The 19,693-nt window shown below is 41.8% G+C and overlaps 1 protein-coding gene across 1 annotated transcript; it reads left to right on the forward strand.

The window, feature by feature from the left end:
- The first annotated feature begins 402 nt into the window (after positions 1-402).
- LOC124169103 lies at positions 403-18,673 on the forward strand. The gene is made up of 3 exons (XM_046547590.1): positions 403-677; positions 8,418-8,586; positions 16,653-18,673. The coding sequence occupies exons 1-3, from the start codon at positions 515-517 to the stop codon at positions 17,113-17,115; spliced, it is 795 nt and encodes a 264-aa protein (XP_046403546.1). The 5' UTR covers positions 403-514; the 3' UTR covers positions 17,116-18,673.
- Positions 18,674-19,693: the final 1,020 nt, after the last annotated feature.

A 19,693-nucleotide genomic window follows, 5' to 3' on the forward strand; every position in this document is an offset into this window, starting at 1 on the left:
CGACCTGGATCCGGGAATAACTCCCGGGAGAGAGGGGCATATACATTTCCTTTATAACGAAACAAAAACTGTTAAACTAATAAACATTAATAAATTTTGATAAATATTGGGGGGTCATGCTGTGCCCCCCCTCCTAAATTCGCCCCCGAATCGGGTTTATCGGAAGCGATCGGAATATCGGAGTGTTCCAAGGGGGCCCGCCCTCCCGCGACACATCAGCGAACTACGTCGAGCAGGATCGGCGGCGTTCGCTCCGCTCGTTCCGCGCTCCTCGCGGGCTGGCGACCTTTGAAAAAAAAAGTCGGCTGTGATCAGCGCCTTTGTGAGCCGCCCAGCAAACTACTAGCAGAGCCGCGGGGTTCGCCGAACCGATCGAGCAAGTTTGTCCCGTAGTTGTGCGCGCGCAACTCGTTTCCTTTCTGTTCCCCGGGCAACGAACGATTTCGATTGTGTTCGTTGAGGTCTCGCCATGTTCCTTGGATGTGTGTTGGCCGTTTAGCTCGTCGTGTTCGCTATGGCGGAGGTGATTTGGACCGCGGAGGAGGTTTCTCGTCTCATCGACGCGGTGAAAAGAAGGGATTCGCTGTATAATCCGTCGTCGGGGGAATACAGGAATCGCAACGCTCTGAACCAGTGCTGGAAGGAAGTGGCGGAGATTGTGGGTGGCGGGAAAACAGGTGAGTGTCGTATGCCGCACGCTGTGTGTGGTTATCGGTTCGGGAAAAGTTTTAGTCGGCGTAATGACTTCAATTAAACGGTCGTTAACGCATGGCATGGGTATGGACGCGAGGTTAGTTGGAGTTCACCATGTGGTTAGAGTTGAGGTCTTATTCTCTTTGATGCCGACACTGATAAAACATAGGGTGATCTGAGGCTTTGGCGAACCCAGGATAGGGATAAGAGACTGCTAGGGACTACCTGGGGGGGGGTAATCCCAGCAGAAGTGGGGGTCCGAACAAAATTATCATTCTATCTAGTGCAAATTGAATATCCCAGAGGGGTGCCAGAGCCCGTCCCTCTCTCTGGATCCACCTGAGGGGGAGGGAACAGCAAAAATTATTTCATTTTATCGCTTATTATGTAATTGTGCGTAATAATTCATCGTAGATTTCCGGTTAAATAGGGCAAAGCGACACTTTCCTCAATTCTCATGCGGTGCGCTGTAGTTTTTGATCCTGGTATCCCCTTACTTAATCTGTGGTGAGGTCCACCCTCTCCTATCAAACCAACCTTCGCGTAGAATCACTAATTGAAATGCATCATGCGTTTCCGATAAAAAAGTACAAAGCTTACCTCAATTCCCACGCGGTGCGGTGTAGCTATAGAGCTTAGAGCTTTCTAGCCCGTTCCTTAATCTGGGGTGATCTTTATTAAACCAACCTCCGCGTAGAATCGCAAATTGTAACTGTGGTTGAAGGATGAAGTCTCAGCGAGTGACTCAATGGGAGAGACGGGACGGAGATATTATTAAAGGCATGTTAAGGATTTACGTAAAAGCATTATCGATGGTGAACTAATGGGAGAGTAATTTGCATGTTGATTTTATGAAACGGTCATTATACATGATTTCACTAGTATACAGATTGTGTTTAGGGGCCACAAACAATTCCTTTAGTTTCGCCAATGGATTATTCCCTCAGAGGTAAGTTCGGAGTGATCAGGGGAGGGATCACCCAAGGCTAAACCTGGGCCATGTAAATATTACCCATTCAGGGTAATATTTACATGGCCCAGGGGCATTTCCTTTCCCCCGACCTCTACGCGCTAGGAAGATTTTTGTTTGAGATCGATTTATCGATTCAATTGTATATTAGGTAGAGCCCTTTGAAAAATATGCTATAGTAGTTGCCCTATGATTTGATTTTCCGAGCATTAAAGGACTCACTGCGTCCACTACCATGTTTTCGTAGTGCGTAATTTTTTCTTTCGATGTTTTAAGGTAAAAAGAGCTTCCTGGCTCTTAGGGAGGGATCATGGCCACTGTAAAAACCTATTTGTATCTCCTTCTTGTTTAACTAACGTCTCCTTGACGAGTCGAATTGTCCCTTATGGCAGAGAATCCAAATGATATAAGTAGGAACTGCGTAGGTCATTTTCTATCACGTTCTCATTTTCCCCTAGATTCCTTTCTCCTACTTTTTTGTGTAGACTTGAAATTATCCACGATTTAAAAAATTAATTACGATATAGGTTTCAATGTTACTGCATCATCTTCACATAGACATGTATAGTACAAATGGCGAGTTATGCATTCAAAATATACAATTTTTACTGGATTGGGGAAGGAAGGAGGTATAGGGGAGGGAATTCCCCCAATCCAGTTAAAATTGTATGCCTTGAATGCACTACACACCATTTGTGCCTCGAAGATGATGTAGAAACTTTGAAATCTAGGTCGTAATAAACTTTGCTATCTTGGAACATTTCAATTATCGATTTCAATATGGAAAAATTCCACTCCATCACGCTTGTATCTTCTGATTTAATCCTTTCTCTTACTCCTCCTACGCAATTCGCCGAACTTACTCTGTGCATCTTTAGGACGTAAGTTTTGACGAGGACTGCATAATAGCTTGCAATCTGGTAAGTCTGTGAAGGGTCATAGTAATTTTAAAGTTCACCGCTTATTCCAGGAAGGCGACGGTTACTTCTCACTTGGGGGTCTTTATTCTTTGTGGGGGGGGAGGCAAAGGTACACCTGGAGTTTTCTCCCTCTTTGTTGCAAGTCGCATCCCTTCCCTGCCTCTATTCTGCGGGGCCTTCTAGGGATTTAGTTCCTGCCAAGAGGCACGCAAATGTGCCCTGATAGGTACATAATATCCTGCAAGCCATCTCTAGGGTCTTCCGCTGGGCAGGTGAACAAGCCATGATATATTTGTAAAAGGGCGTTGAGTTCTACCATTTATTAAACGCCTAGGGAAGGTACAGTAACCCTGACAATGTGAAATCAATCGACTGCGGCTTAGTCTGGGGTGATCTTTAACCTCACCTATCCAAACCAACCTCTGGGCTATGATTTTGTCCTTTCCCAGCGTATGATACCTACTGATGAAATCTTCTCGGGTTTTCCACCGGGGGAGTTGTTTGTAGGCCGACGTTTCGATGGCTGCCTCTGCCATCGTCCTCAGGGCATCCGAGTACGTTGCCCTGAGATACAATTATTCGAAGACGATGACGGAGGCAGCCATCGAAACGTTGGTCTACAAACAACTCACCCGGTGGAAAACCTGAGAAGAGTTCACCAACAACCTTTAGGTTAAATCACTGACGATTAGTTAGTGATTCTTAACTGCTTTCAATGTTTAAAATTTAATTAGCTAACCTCATTTCATTTTCTTTGGTACTTAAAATATCTTCCTACAGATACGTAGATGGTGTCGTTATTGTAGAAATAGATTTCCAGCATGCTCTCAAGTAGTTTTTGCTTGCGGAGGGTTTACATGCGGTTGTGTGTTCAGTGTCGACCCCGCCCAAGGACGATTGCCTGCGAGGCCGGCTACTTCGTCTCCCGCTATCCGAACACGAATCAATAAGTTGATGAAATCAAACGCAGAGTTTTCCACGTTATCGGCTCAGTGTTTTTAGACCGTTTTTACTCGCATTTTCTTAACCTGCTTCGTCTGTTTGTCTGTTTCATCGATGGAATCTTGTTATAGATTTTTAACCCATTCTACATAGTCAGTTCGACTTGAAATTTTGCACGCTTTCTTGCTTTTTAGACAGTAATTTCCATATGAAACATCTATATTCCATTCCGATTATTTTAAGAGTAGGAAAACTGAATCCGTCCCAATTTAAAGAAATAAGGACCATCTTCAGTATGTGTTTGTACCACGACTGTCCAAGAAAAGGAGTGCATATTGTTTTCAGCTCCTTGGTACGTATCTATGATTCTTCCGACGTAGCTACCAAACGATACCAGCGATTCAAATAAACGCATCATTTTTTGAGTTATTACATCAGCCGAAGTAATAAAGGGTATATTTTACAAAAAACTTTCTTCCGATTCAGACCGGAAGTGGCTTGCATCCACTCAACCGCTGCACCGATTCAAGTGGACAAAATATCGTTCGACTCATTATATTTTTAAAAGTTGAAAAGGATGCATGTAACTTAATTATCACTTTCGGTTCGTATCGAAAGTTACGTCAAACTACTTAAACACGTCATCGAATTTTAATTTCTTAAATATCTTTTGCACCGTCATTTCGCTAAAAAATTAACCCTGTATGTCACTTCCGGTTCAGGTTGGCAGTTTTGTTTTTTAATCCCTCTGAATTATCTCAATTCTTTGATATATTTTATGCATCCTTTGATATAGTACTTATTTTTGGGGAGATCCATACCATTTCTGGCTCCGAAAATGAATTCCGCGGATGCCGTAATGCTTCAGTTGTTCAGCGGGTCAGTAATGCACGTCGGGTGACCGTAGAGGACTTCCCGTCGGCGGTTTCGGCACGATTACTCGAGGCGTGCGTGCTCGCTGCAAACCGCAAAAAGCACTTTTTTCGCGATTCTTCCGCAAAAAAATCTCCGACTTCGCATTGGTTTCCAGCTCCTCATCATCCGTAGACGTATACCGTGTTGAATTCGTGTCGCTTTTGTTTTTTCCCCTCAGCTGTGTTGGGTGCGGTCGCCCATATTCGTATTTCATACTCCCTATCCCTTACAAAATGGTTACGGTGAATCCTCTTTTGATCATTGGTTTCCGCTATATGCTTGTGTATTCTCTGCCCTGTCTCAACGTGCGATATCGTACTTTTTGTTGTGTTTTTCGTGTGCGAATCAGTCTCATTAAATTGCTTCCGTCCTTCATTGATCGTTCACAGCAATTTTACTTGACGTAGTTATGGAGGTGAAAACTCAAAATGAGCGTGAGTTAGTGCACAACAACTCTCAACTCGACTTAGGGTGCTCAATTTATTTACGTACTTACATTTGTAAGAAAATCTAAACAATTCTTTGAAATTTACCGGTATGAAGGAGGAGTTTAGTGCGTTTGGAAACGTATAAAACTAAAATTGATTTCACGATCTGTGAACTATTTTTACAGTGATTGCGGTAAAACATGGCAATACATCGAATGTGATGGTGTTAAAAACAGAGGAACAGCGTTCTTCCATTTTTCGATCCTACGACTACTTTTCAAGATATTTGCTAGGAAAAATCGACGGTCATTTCACAGATAAGTCCTCATGCCCTACCCACTTCTCCTCAGCCTTGTCCATAGAGCGCTTGTTCTTCGATGTGGTTTATACTGTTGAGAAAAATTCGTTCTCGCAATGAAAGGTTCTTCCTGAACGTGTAAATGGACCAGATTTCTAATGACATCACCAACCAGGGGCGGATCCAGGATTTCTTTCTGGGGGGGCACAAGGAAATCTCGTAATACAAAACGAACGCAATAATAATGGGGCCGAATTAAAAATCTGGCATATTTTTTAAGGGTCTGGGGGGGCACGTCCCCCCACCACCCCCTAAATCCGCCTATGACACCAACTCAAAAAAAGTAGGGGGCAACTTACGCGTTTTCTCATTTTACGACCAATTGGCTGTATGAGTCAGATCTCTAATGACGTCATCAACTCATGGAAAGTAGGGGGCAACTCACGCGCTTTCTCATTTAACGACCTCTTGGCTTTTAAATTTCATTTTTTTATTTTAAAATTTCATCCCACTCAATCTTTCCATTCCATTTATAGAATTTTTTGACGAATTTTGATTTTTAATCCTTTTAAATGACTTCATTGCCCATTAGAAATTCAGTTGTAGTTTAGTCGGTATTTGGATAAGAAGTTTTCTCGAAGTATATCGCTATTTTTGATAGTGATTGGGCCCACTCCGTTTATACGTCGAAGCTGTGAAAGTTACGCTATCGAAACAAAGAATATTTTCGCAAATAGGTACGTCCAAAACGTAATAAATTTTCATTTTATACCAAAGGTTTTCATTCAGTATATTCAGGTCATGTTCCATTCATCAAGGCTGTTTTACACGGGACAACGTATTTGCTCACTCTGACGAGTGTAAGAAGGCGCAGACAAAATTGCGCCATGTAAAGCAGTGAATAGGGTGGTTTCCTATTATTTTTTATTGCCTCAATCGAAAGATTATTACACCTGGAGTACGTATTTCATGCTTGTATATTTTTTAATGACGTTATCTTTTTTTCGCGATTAAATGAAAAGTGAAAAATTTCAAGCGCGCGAAAACGCGACGGCTAAGTATGAATGCTGGGAAAACCTCGTGTGACGTCATTCTGGTTCCCGCTGTCGCCGTCTGAGGTGACCTTGGGACGAGGCTTTGAGCGCTGATACGACGCAGGCTGCTAGCAGGTACGCTTGGCTTAAATAAGGATTATTAATACCCTATCAAACGAAGGAAACTTTCCGACTTTATGCAGTTTTAATAGGTGATTATTAAGACATGTTTACGCGTGTAAGGTAAGGTAAGACCAACGCCATCATCAGAAAAATGGGCTTACCGGAGGAGACGATCAGGAATCTTCGACAACCAGCGCCAGCTCCACCAAGACTCTATGGCCTACCAAAAATTCACAAGGACGGAATTCCTCTACGACCAATCGTGAGCGCCATCGGCTCACCAACTTACAACCTGGCAAAATACCTCACCGGAGTTTTATCACCATACGTTGGCCACTGTGAGCACCACATCAAAAACTCGACTGAGTTTGTGAAAATACTCGCTGGCATCCGTCTTAAAGAGACGGATTTGCTGGTGAGCCTAGACGTGGTGTCTCTTTTTACACGCGTACCTCAACACGATACCCTGGGACTTCTAGCTGAGAAGTTTGATGGAGATACGGTGCAGCTGTTCCGCCATGTGCTCACTTCCACTTACTTCCAATACCATGGAGAGTTCTACGAGCAATCTGATGGGGTGGCCATGGGCTCCCCCCTTTCCCCTACCATTGCTAACTTTTTTATGGAGGACTTCGAGGAAAAGGCCCTCAGTTCGGCTCCTTTGAAACCTTTGCTCTTTCTTCGATACGTGGACGATACTTTTGTGGTATGGCCCCACGGGAGACGCAGCCTGGATGAATTCTTCGATCACATGAACTGTCAACACAGCAGCATCAAGTTCACCATGGAAATAGAAGAAAATAATAGACTTCCGTTTCTCGACGTTTTGGTTTCCAGAAGAACGGACGGAACTCTCGGTCACAGCGTTTACCGAAAACCCACCCATACGGACCTTTACTTACATGGACGTAGTCACCACCATCCTTCGCAGAGAATGGCAGTAATGAAAAGCCTGATTCATCGAGCCGTATCTATCTCGGACAAAGATAGCCTAGCACCTGAACTAAAGCGCCTTCGGAAAACCTTCAAGGAGAATGGATATGATGAGAGACAAATTTCCAAGGCCCTACAAAGGTCCATATCCAAGACAAACTCAAGGAGAGAAGAAGGAGAAAGAGACGATCGAACTGCAAAGGCATGTTTACCATACATCTCTTCAGTGTCGGGGAAAGTAGCGAGAATTCTGAAGAGATTCAACATCCAGGCCATCCACAAACCACCAAAAAAGATCCGGGACATGCTCGCCAAAGCAAAAGATCCGGTAGGATTGAAGACACCTGGCGTTTACCAAGTGCCATGTGGGTGCGGGAAAATATACATCGGTGAGACGGGCCGCACTATAGACACGCGGCTCAAAGAACATAAGCGCCACCTCCGCCTAGGACAGCCCGAAAAGTCAGCCATCGCAGAGCATTGGATGGAATGCAAAAATACTGTTAAGTTTGACGACACCAAGATGCTCTGCCGATCCAATGGCTTTTGGGATCGACTCATTAAAGAGTCTATTGAAATTAGACTGTCTAAGAATACCATCAATAGAGACTCCGGATATGCTCTGAGCAGCACCTGGAAACCTGTGCTCAAGACTATACAAAAGGCTAGGCAAAACCACCAATCAGAGCATGCCGCTGACGACAGCCAATCAGCAGTCACCTGACCACCAGAGTGACTGTATATAAGCAAGTCAAATTCTCACTCGACATTCACAGCCCTGAGGACGATGACCGAGTCGGACATCGAAACGTTGGCAGATATGGAGTTCCTGACCCGGTGGCGATCCCGAGAACTCTTTACCAAGTTCATACGTTTTGCTTGTAATAATATTTTAGGATATAACACTATTGGATAATGGATGTGATAATTGCTCCAGACCTCGTAATTTGACCTACAGATTCAATTTTAAACTACTTGCGCCGTCAATATTTGTCATCTATATTATTTTCAATATGCTTTTGACGAACATTACGCGAAAGCTGTACCGTAGATGTGGGTCAGACCACTTACAATGAGTGTGTCTTAAATTTCAAGTTTACTCATTTTATTAGATTTAAGTAATTGATTGTTAGTATTTCTGTCTATATTTTTAATTTTCAGATTTGCAATGCCACGACAAATGGAACATTCTGAGAAGTGTGTATCGGAGACAGAGGAGGAACATGGTGGCGGACAGTCGCGCGGCCAAGAGGACGAAATGGCGCTGGACTGATCGAATGTCCTTCCTACACGAGTACTTCACTCCATTCAGCACGGCCGCTCCTCCATTGTAAGTAAAGGATACTATTATTTTACTTTTGGGTTACTCGTGAAGCTGCTCTCTTCTTGATGCGAATTGAAATACCATGGAAAATTGGCCGAGAAGTATCGACCGAGAAGTATTACCCTAGTGATTTTTTTAACGAATCGATTATTATATCCCGTCCAATTTTTTGCATGTCTTTTTGAAATTTGACGAAAGATAATTCAAATTAACATCACATGTTTTTTCGAATAGAGTGACCACAATTTTAGTGGGATACATCTACATCTACATCTACATAATACCCCGTAAGCCGCCTAAAAGGCGTGTGGCAGGGGGTGTTGGGACACCAGCCGTTTACACATAAAAATAAAGTGCTCTCACGAAGTTGGGACTATCGTTTATTAAAGTCCTTTATGGTTCGGGGGAAAAACGAATTCCCATATCTATCCGTTCGGCAAAAATCTCTCTTTATTTATCGCTTCTATCGGACATGGAAATATTGTGTGGTTCTAATATTATGTTCTTCGTGTCGCTCTGAAAGATATCCGTTCTCAATTTTTCAAGCAATCTAAGCCTAGCGCGCAGCCTCCGAGTCTCCAGCGGCTCCCAGCCTAATTCGCTTAACATCTGGGTAACGCTGTCTGTACGCCCGCAGCAGTTTTTGACGAAACGCGCAGCCTTCCTTTGTATTTTATTCAGTTCGCGGATTAAGTCTCTCTGCACCGGGTCCCATACGTTCTCTGCATATTCAAGGCGCGGTCGAACGAGTGCGAAATAGCACCTTTCTTTTACTTTCTCATCCGAAAATCTTCCCACAATACGCCTGACGAATCCTAATTTCTTCAGGACTATGCAGGGATAGTCGTCAGCCAAGGTGAATCGACACCTTCATAGCCATCATAACCTTCGTCACTAAGCCACATTTTTATTTTCTTGCATAGAAGTCCTCTCATAATCTCTTTTCAATTCACAGTCGCCTCTTTTTCTAAAGTTGTTGTCATCTTAATATCCTCACTGCTGAGTCCGCTATCATCAAATATACTGTTCATACAGAGGTGGGAAAAGTATATTTAAACTGCATTTATCATGCAAAATACAAGCTACAAAAGTATCGAGAATACGTGATTCAAAACATATTTTTTCAATGCTGCTCACCGTTGTGCACAGATAGTTGAGTAGCACAGATACAACTGCTCCACTTCCTCCATTTTTTATCCATCCACTTATATTTTAAGAGTGGCATTACCGCATAACTTCGGTCTTGTATTGATTAATATTCATGCGGTATTCAGCGCGCCGATTATCTAACACATCCAGCATTGCCTGCACTCTCTGACAGTTTAATCAATGCCTGATCATCCACGAACATCAGTGATCGAAACATCACTCCCCCCACTTTTATCCCTACATCTTACTGATAGGGTTGAAACAAAGAACTAGCTATGCTTTCTTGTATTTTCTTGTCCTTTTAATTTCAATTGTAATATTACACATTTTTGTGTTATTAATTCTTACTTATGAGCCACAGTTCCTAAGTATTTAGTTAAATCTCAGTGGGTATGATATGCCTTGGCTTCGCGGGCATGTTAGGAGATTAATTCCGTGTCGCCTCTGCAGCAATATCCCTTATCCTAATGTAATCCTCAAGTGCTAGCGTCGTAAGTGGCCATTATCGAATGACAAGTGCTACAAATGAGGTTATGCCGCACGCTCAACAAGTGGGAGTTATATTTCACTTACCAGTGAGAAATCTCTCGCCGCTGCTTGCCAGGTAGGTTGGATTCAAGGCAGAGTTTCTCAGTATAAAGTGCGATGATTGAGTAATTTAATCGACAGCAGTCATAACAAAAACATTATTTGCTGCCAATTAGCCGACTATATAAGCACATCGTATAAAAATAAAATGTCATCACATAAGTAATCTGAATAGCACAAGAAAGCGAAAACAGACCTCAAAAATGAGAAAACGACTTCGTTTTCTTCCCCGGATTTATTTTTTTGGTACTACGTGTTTCAACCTCAAAATGTTATTTTCAAGTATTTATTGAGGTTGAAACATGTTTTACCAAAAAAAATAAATCCGTGTAAGAAAACGAAGTCGTTTTTTCATCTGTGAACTTCAACTTTCACAGAGTTGATTCGGAAACCACTGAATGCAAACAATAAGCTTTTCATCACTCTTCATCGTGGGTGATGGTTAGCTTTATTAGAAATGAGTGCAGAAGAACTTGATTGCTTAGTAAGGATTGGTGCCTATACTTTATTCACCGAGTGATGAACACCTTTTTTAATACTTTTTATTGAATTTTATACTGTTTTTGGAAAAAGCGTGTTTTTTTATATTTCTGTATTTTATTTTGTCTTAATTTGCATTCTTCAATTTACATACTTTTATTCCTTACAATTTGAATTTAAATGTGGATTTTAAATTAAATTTTAATCCATTTTAATATTATTTTCCTTATTTTATTTTTTGCAAGTGAGGCCTAAAAGGCTACCACAAAACTTCCATATATGAAGAGCGAAATAGCGAAACCTAAGGCGATGGAAGACGCGTAAAGTCAACTTGTTAACAAAACGTATTAATATAAGGAAAACAGTCGGTATATCTTGGATTCGAACCTGAAACATTCTGGTCCCTAAGCATCCGCGTTAACCATTGCGCCAGATCATGAGGAATGAAATCACTTGTACTTACCCTCAAGATAAGCAATTAATGCAAACGTAAATTGTCAAAAAAGGTGTCTCATACTTCCTTTGAAGACCTAGTAATAGCTTAAGAATGAATTGTGATTTGATTCCGATCTGTGCTGAAAATTTCAAGTTTATCCGACGATGAGAAGTCGGTTTAAACTCAATTGCAAGATTCAATCGGCGAAACAGAGAAACAGACGAAGCCATTTTGGAAAAAGTGTAAAAGAGATAATGGAACATAATCTAAACGAGTCCTCTTTAATGGCTCTGTCGCATTGGACCAAATTTTAAATGACAGAATCCGAAATCATGTGATGAATCTGAAGGGTGTTATTGGCTGACTACCGCGATAACTATTTTTTCTAGCTTTAGCCTTGGCCCCTCGAAAATGTCCTAAGTGTTGAAATGTATTTGGGCCCGAAAAAATGTCGTAAAGATATTTTAAGCATTTCATCATTGCACCATGTCTGAATTTCGTGAGGCTGCGGCCTACATTGTGTCTAAGGATTTTCAAGATACCTTGGAGATTTAGAGAAAATGTAAAATGAATGTGAAACAATTGCACTCCCTAGGAATATAATTATCTTGCACGCAGAAATAGCACGGATGTGGAGGATTTATTCCGGCTTCCGAGGTCGTGAGCCAAAAATGGGGAAAATATTAGCGAATGCCACCACCACTGCCGTTAAATCATTTTAACGCTTGTGGGTAAACTTTTCTCGGGATTCCCACCGGGTTAATGTTTTATAACGGCCAACGTTTCAAGTACCGTCTCGGCACTCACCATCAGAGTTGAATATTGATTTATTTAAATAAGTCAATATTCAGCCCTGATGATGAGTGCCGAGACGGTACTTGAAACGTTTAAATAAATCAATATTCAGCCCTGATGATGAGTGCCGCGACGGTACTTGAAACGTTGGCCGTTATAAAAACATTAACCCGGTGGGAATCCCGAGAAAAGTTTGCCCACATTATTCGCCGGGAAAGCATAAAATCATATTTCATTTTAACGCTTGCTAATGCTAGTTGTGTCTAACCCTCAGTGACGAAAGAACCGGCCCAAACTCAATCATACCTTAAGGCCTGATTACACGATAAGTTGGCTCGCACGAGTTAATTTCTGATTGCATGAACGATTTTGTTGGACCGTAGTATGTGCGAATGCATGAATCAAATTAGAACAGGTTCTATTTTATGTTCATGTATTCGCACTAGTTGGGTGGTTACACGGTTCATTTTGGTGTTCCTTCTCGCGTTCCTTCATTTATACACTTGTCTTGTACGAGCTAATGTACCATGTAAACAGGCATTTAGACTCAGCGTGTCAAAACTTGTAGTCGATTGGATAGTTTAAGAGATAAATCACCCTTGCGCATAATTATATGTTTCGACGGTTTCAACTTGACTTTCCCCTCTTATCTTCAGTGGTACGTCAACTAAAATCCGGCATTTTCTTTAGTGTGCCGTCAATTATCATAAAATTAACGCGGCGATAAATAATAAATTGGGGCATTAATTACTTTTATCTGGGAGCATTTCGCATATCATTAATTTCCAAATTTCATATAACCGAATTTTTTTATCGTTAGAAAAAAGTCATGCTAAACTAATTGAAAATTCGATATGTTTCCTATCAAGATCATCTGAAGTAACCATGCGTCGTTGGCAGCGCTAAGATGATACCTGATTTTTATCTTTCTGGCCCGATTATCGCGGATATTAATTCAGATCTTTTACCTTGATAAATTAGTGTGTGTTGAATTGTTAAATTACCTCATTCATGTCGCTAATCGTATTAGAAATTATTATACTTTGTAATTTTCTGCTCAATTCACGTCACTGACTAATTTCCATACTCGGCGTTTATTATCGTAAGAAATTCACTCCATAAATTGACGTATATCGTTATGATGGAGATATTGGACCGGAAACCTGAAAACCGAGGTTCTAAGCCCGGTAAGGAGAAAGTGCGAGTTTCCCTCCTTGTGGATCCGGGTTCAAACCCCAGCGGCTGCTAAGATTTCTCTGAGACCACCATATCCCTGCTTAAGTGCTTTGTGGAATTTTCGTAAAGCCATGATGAAGTCACCTTATCATCATGGGGATAATTTTTTTTTCATTTTAATTTGTTTGCATACCACCGAAAACAGCCTACAATGCCCTTTTATATCGGAGTTTTTCAACAAGATAACATTTACACGTGCGCTAACAATCATTTCCTGGATAGGGGAAACCTACTCAGGCGGGACTCAAACCCGCGAACTCTTGTTTGGCAGGCGAAGACTTCACCCACCTAGGCCGTCCATTGTCATTGGAGGACGAAAATGGCGTTTTCAAAATACATAATTCGTTCTAAATGTTTAGAAACGTGTTTACCTAGTGGTTAGAGTATTGGGATACTGATCGAAGGTTCTCGCGTCGCAATCCTGAGGTTAAACTTTCGAAAAAATTTAGATAAGCATCCTCTAAGTGTGACGTGGCCCAGGGGAACGAATAGGGTAGTTTCCTTCATCAAAGAAAACGAAAGGCATTGATTGCGATTCGTTACCCACCATTAGTGTATCCATAATATACAAATTATTTGGTTTTAGAAATACCGGTTTAGGCGAATGGCAAGGGTCAATTTTATCCTCATTTGTAAAAGGCCAGATTGGCGGCCATGCGATGCCACTCCACGTGACCTCACTGGGACCTAGTTTCTATACGAGTAGAGAGGAGTTTTACATCGTCTGAGGTTACCAATGCATGCATGAGGCACAGAGCTGAGGGAAACATGTCTTAATAATCACCTATTAAAACTGGCTAAGGTCGGAAAGTTTTCCTCGTTTGATAAAGTAGGTAGTAAGGTAAGGTAGGATCCTATTAATAATCCTTATTTAAGCCCAGCGCTACCAGCTAGCATGGTACTCTGCTACCTGTTAGCATCCTGCATCGTAACGGCGCTCATAGCCTAGCACCAAGGTGACCTCACACGGCGGCAGCTGTAACCAGAATGACGTCACACGGGATTTTCCCAGCATTCATACTTACCCGTCGCGTTTTCGCGCGCTTGAAAATGTTAACTTTTCATTTAATCGCGAAAAATAGATATCGTAATTTAAAAATCTAAAAGCGTGAAATACTTACTCCAGGAGTTATAAACTTTCGATTTAGGCAATAAAAAAATAATAGGAAACCACCCTATTGGTCCTCCCTCACTGAAAGTGTTATCGGCCGTCTGTGGGTTACTCTCGGTTGAGTCTTACCCTCACCTAGCCAAACCAACTTTCGGCTTGAATCAGGGGAATGGTGGTGAACTGAAACTCCAAACTCAAATTTGCAACTAATTTTTCGGCCTTGAAGATTTCGCGGAACTCACACCGGGTAAGGTCCTCCATATCTCTGCGATCGATCCAAATTTGGATTCCTGAATCCCTGAGCATGTTGGGCGAGTTGCACATCGAAACGTCGGAAGTTGATATGGAGGACCTTGCCCGGTGTGAGACCCGAGATATCTTAACTGTCATTCAAATCGCTGCATGAAACGAGTGACTTGGTACGCAGTCATGCGCATGGGTGCAAAGTCAACATCTTTTTCGCTAAAACCTTTCCTGAAATTCGCTCTGAGAATATCAGGATAGATTTTACCTTGGTGGTTAAATTAGCCAGCAACTTCGACCGCCAATCGGTGGATCCGTGTTCAAAGTCATGCTATGCCAAATATTTATTCATGACGAATCTTTGGTGTATTCAGTGCCATTGTTCGCCGGGAAAAAAAGAGACACAACTTCATTTTTTCGGCCGTTTTCAACAGTGTTGAACAAATCTATTTACATTCTCTGTACGATTTTTTTTAATTTTTCTTACCATCACAATCTTGTCCGGTACAGCCCACAAATTTCCACTGATGGGAAAGACGTTAGATTAACTGGCTAAAAAACTCGATCGTAAATAGGGAGAACCGGGTGCGAATCCCGGTCAAGGCGAATGAAGATTTCTATGTGCAATTTTCGCACTATCATTTTAATTTTTTATATAGATGGCTGTCTCTAGCGATGGAGAAAAAATGTTTTGATGAGATATATAAAAATTTTATGTATTTTGAATGGTGTCGTCGCAAACCTACTTCCTCGATATCTTCTCTTTAGGCTTCGCAGGAAAACTTTCCAATCGGCTGGGTTTATCTCCCCATCGGAGAAACAATGTTTTGGTGGAATATTCTCCGGTTTTCCACCGGGTGAGTTGCTTGTAGGTCGACGTTTCGATAGCCACCTCTGCTATTATCCTCAGGGGTAGTTATCGAAACGTTGGTATATTAGCAACTTACTCGGTGGAAACCCCTAGAAGATTTCGCCAGCCGGAAATACACAAAGTAACATATTAAACTAAGTTTTCATAATATATGTGGGTGGTATTTCCATTGAATGATGCAGACATAAAAACATACTCCCTCAATATGTTGTTACTGGGCTTTGCAAGAAAGTCTTCCCTTCCGGCGGTTTACCTCCCCGTCGGAGAAACAATGTTTTGGTGAAATCTCCCCGGATTTTCCACCGAGTGAGTTGCTGTAGGCCGACGTTTCGAAAGCTACCCCTGATATCGTCCTAAAGGGTAGCTATCAATACGTCGGCCTACTAGGAACTCACCCGGTGGAAATCGCGAGAGGATTTCTCCAGTATCATACGCCGGGAAAGCACAAAATCATCAAACATAAAAAAAACTAGACGGCCACCCGGCGTTGCTCGGGAAGGATAGTAATCAGGGAAGAGGGAAACCTGGAACTTGGAATTCATGGTCACTTGGCAGGATTTTTATGTTTCCACTTTGAGATTGTCAAGAGGTGTACACGGCAGAAATGTGCAACCGCATAAGTTGTATGACGTGGTGTAACAAACGGTAATAAGAAACAACACAAATAACGAATCGGACGCAACCGAAAGTAGCACTACGGGGTTCCGGAGCATGAGATGACTTATGTAGGTGCTGACTTTGGTCGATATGCGTGCAGTCGTATGGAAACGCATAGCGGACATACAATGAGGCATCCTCTTTTATATAAGTTTATAGATTTTTTGATAATATATGAGTGGGTTGGATGCCAAAGGGTACAAGTGATTTTTTTCTATACACAATTAGGTACAGTAATTAAGTATAGAAAACAAACGAGATCGACTAGATATTTAGTAGTGCATTTTATTTTCCACTCGATGTCGGCACAGAACTGAGACTCACTCGTATGCCTTAGCAACCAATTTTTGTGTATTTCTTCTAACAATTGATTTTACCTAGCTCTGTTGAGAAAAAAAATCACTTGCCCCCCTTGGCTTCTCACCCCCTCGTATGTGAGTGGTATTTCTTTTGATTAGTGCAGTCGCAAACTATCTTCTTCAATATGTTCTCCATGGGCTTTGCAGGAAAGTCTTCCATTCGGCCGGGTTTACCTCCCCGTCCGACCTCCGCAGCCCTCCGACGACGCCTTCCGCAGACGCTGCATCCGCGTCACCGATCGACCTCGACCCAGACCCGGCACCCAGCTCCGCGCCTCCCATCCACATCTCGAACGTGACCTCCGCCGCCGGGGGCAGGGTGTCCGCCAGTGCTCCCCCGGAGGCGGGGTCCGATGTGGGCGGCTGGCCTTCCGGGGCCCTGCCGGAGGGATCCGCGGTCCACCATCACCACCACCGCAGGCACGGGCCCCCGCGAGCCCTGTGCCAGGAACTGCGGGAGTGGTTGAGGGTCAAGAGGTCTGCGGAGGAGGTAGACCCGTTCTTCCTGTCGGTCACTAGGGACATGCGGAAGCTCAGCGATAAGGACCAGAGCATGTTCAAGATACAGGTGCAGACTCTGCTACACGAGTTTCTGTATCCGAGCGAGTGAATTAATGTATCGGGTGTGCTAGCGGCCAAATGTGCACGTTCCTTCAGTCGAAGTTATTGCTGTTGGACCTGGAGTTTTCTCGTTGGAATTATGGTGGTATGTCTTCCAGGTATAACAGCTGGGTGGAAATGAAGGGTATAGCTACATTCAATGCAGATAATTCCTCCTTTTTTATCAAGGATATAGTTCTTGAAATGCTATTGGAGCTAGTTATTGAAATGCTGGCTTCCAAAATTATCACTTTGCCATCGTATCGTGAAGGCTTCGTCCAAAGACCATGCCACCATGTTTGATGAATAGGGACATGACATAAGGTGCCGTTATTTTATGGCCAAAATTGGTATTATTTTTTCAAAATTGGTGTTTTTTACCCTGAAATCGGTGTTATTTTGACTACTACATAATGGATGCTTATGAATTGCCATCCTTGTAGTAGGTCCACCCGTTGGCTGTGAGTTTTGCACGACTTCGACTACGGTTATTGAAGCAAACCCCTGCATTGTGGGCTTCATGCATTTTTTTATTTTCAACGAATTATCATAAGCAAGCGGCAAGTCTGTACTTTTACCCTCCTTGTGTTATAGAAAATAAAACTACCCAGATTCTCAGTTTAACGGATAAACATGGTTTACGTACACTTTGATATAACTTACGTGGCAGCAGCATGAACAAAAGAATGAAAGATGATGAAAATCAAGTTTATTCTCAAAATCGCGCAAAAATGAAATTCGCATATTCGCAAACCTTGAATTCACATTATCGCATTTGCGACTTGCGCATGTCACTATCAATGATTGTAGACCGGTCGTTTTTTAAAGATCTGATGCAACTGATACATGATGTGATGGTGGACCTACTTACCCAAATAATGGGTTTTCGAAATGAAACTCTTATCCGGCTGTCATCCCTTGAAGACTTCATGCAAAGTCTTCGTCATAAACCGCCGACGTTTAGGAAGCTAAAGAAATGTAAATTTTTGTAATTTTGGATTCATATGTTTATAGTTTTTATCTTAATTCACTGCGCCAAAGCATCTGAATTGCAGATACTTCCGTTGAGAAAAGTCATTTTACTTGTCTAAACTCAAACTTGCTTCTCCAACTTCTCATCGCGATCTCAAACCATTACTTCACTTCCCCATAAAATCAGTATTTCCGGCAAAGTAAGAAATGAAGTGTTTCGGAACTGCAGAAGGATTTGGAATATTAGGCCACACGTGACCCATCATTAAATTCTTTAGTGTATTTTAACTCCTAATTGGTGTACCATAAAGTGTATCGTTAAAAAATACCCTTGTGGTCTCCTGGAGTATTTGTATTAATATTTTTAACACTCGTGTGTCACCACCTCACGTTATCGTCAGTGATTTGAATGGTTATTACGTTAAGAGATTAATTATACTCCAAAATGAATGTTGCTACTACTACGAAGTGAAGCTTCAAGCTGTAAGTTATATTTTAGGAAATATATGTAGTTGTTCATTCAAAAAATAACTACAAACCTATCATAAAAAAGAAGATATTGCTGAATTTCATACCCACGAAGGAGGAGTATCAACATTTTAATAAAATTTATTTATTGGTATTTCTTTCTATTTATTTATATCCCATACCATTTCTAATTTATTTTATCGAACTACGAAAAAAGGCAATAGAATTTTTATATAGCTCATGGAGCAATCCGCAGGCCATAATTTCGTTTTTTTATTGCTATAGAGTATTACCACTACTACAAAGTATTACTACATACTGTAACCACCCATGTTTATGGGCAAGTACTGCTTAAAATTGTTGCCCCCACTATTTCTTCAAGCGTTGCAGATTCCTCCTGAAACACCCTTTATACTCATCCACACATATTTACTACCCCGCGAGCTGCCTAAAAAGGCCTTTGGCAGGGGATGTTAAGACATTAGTCTTTTGCATTAAAAAAAAGAAACTCTCAAACAAAATTACGACTAGCATTTATTTAAGTTTATTATGGTTTGGGGGAAAAACGAATTCCCAAATCTGTACGTTCGAATAAATATTTCTCTTAAATTATCTCTTAACTAGCAGGCCACCTGGCGTTGATCGGAAAAGATAGTACCCGGAGAAGTGGGGAACTTGGTATTCATGGGCAGGATTTTTAGTACGCTGAACAGCAAGCAATGGAAAAAACGATTTGCGTATAACGCTCACGGGATCAGCTTATACCCTTCTCCACAACATTGATCGCTTTTTGTGTCCATACGTGTGTAAACCAAAAATACCTTGAGAATTCATACCCCAGCAAAATGGTTTGCACCTAGAGGATTAATAGGTAAGTGTAGTACTATTTGAGTTATGTTTTCCCTTTGAACGTGTCGAGAGGTGTGCCTTCCCGGCAGGATGTACAACTACAGAAGTTGTATGTCGTGACGTAACAAATGGTAATAAGAAAACGACGCGAAGGACGCATTGGACGCAACCGAAAGTAGGACTGCGGGGTTTGGGAGCATGAAATACACCTATTTACTAACTTTGGTTGGAATCCGTGCAGCCCTATGGAAATGTATTGCGGACAGACAAACAGACATCCTCTCTCATATATATATTTT

This window comes from Ischnura elegans, chromosome 12 (genome assembly GCF_921293095.1).
Source record: "Ischnura elegans chromosome 12, ioIscEleg1.1, whole genome shotgun sequence".
Classification (NCBI taxonomy): Eukaryota; Metazoa; Arthropoda; class Insecta; order Odonata; family Coenagrionidae; genus Ischnura; species Ischnura elegans.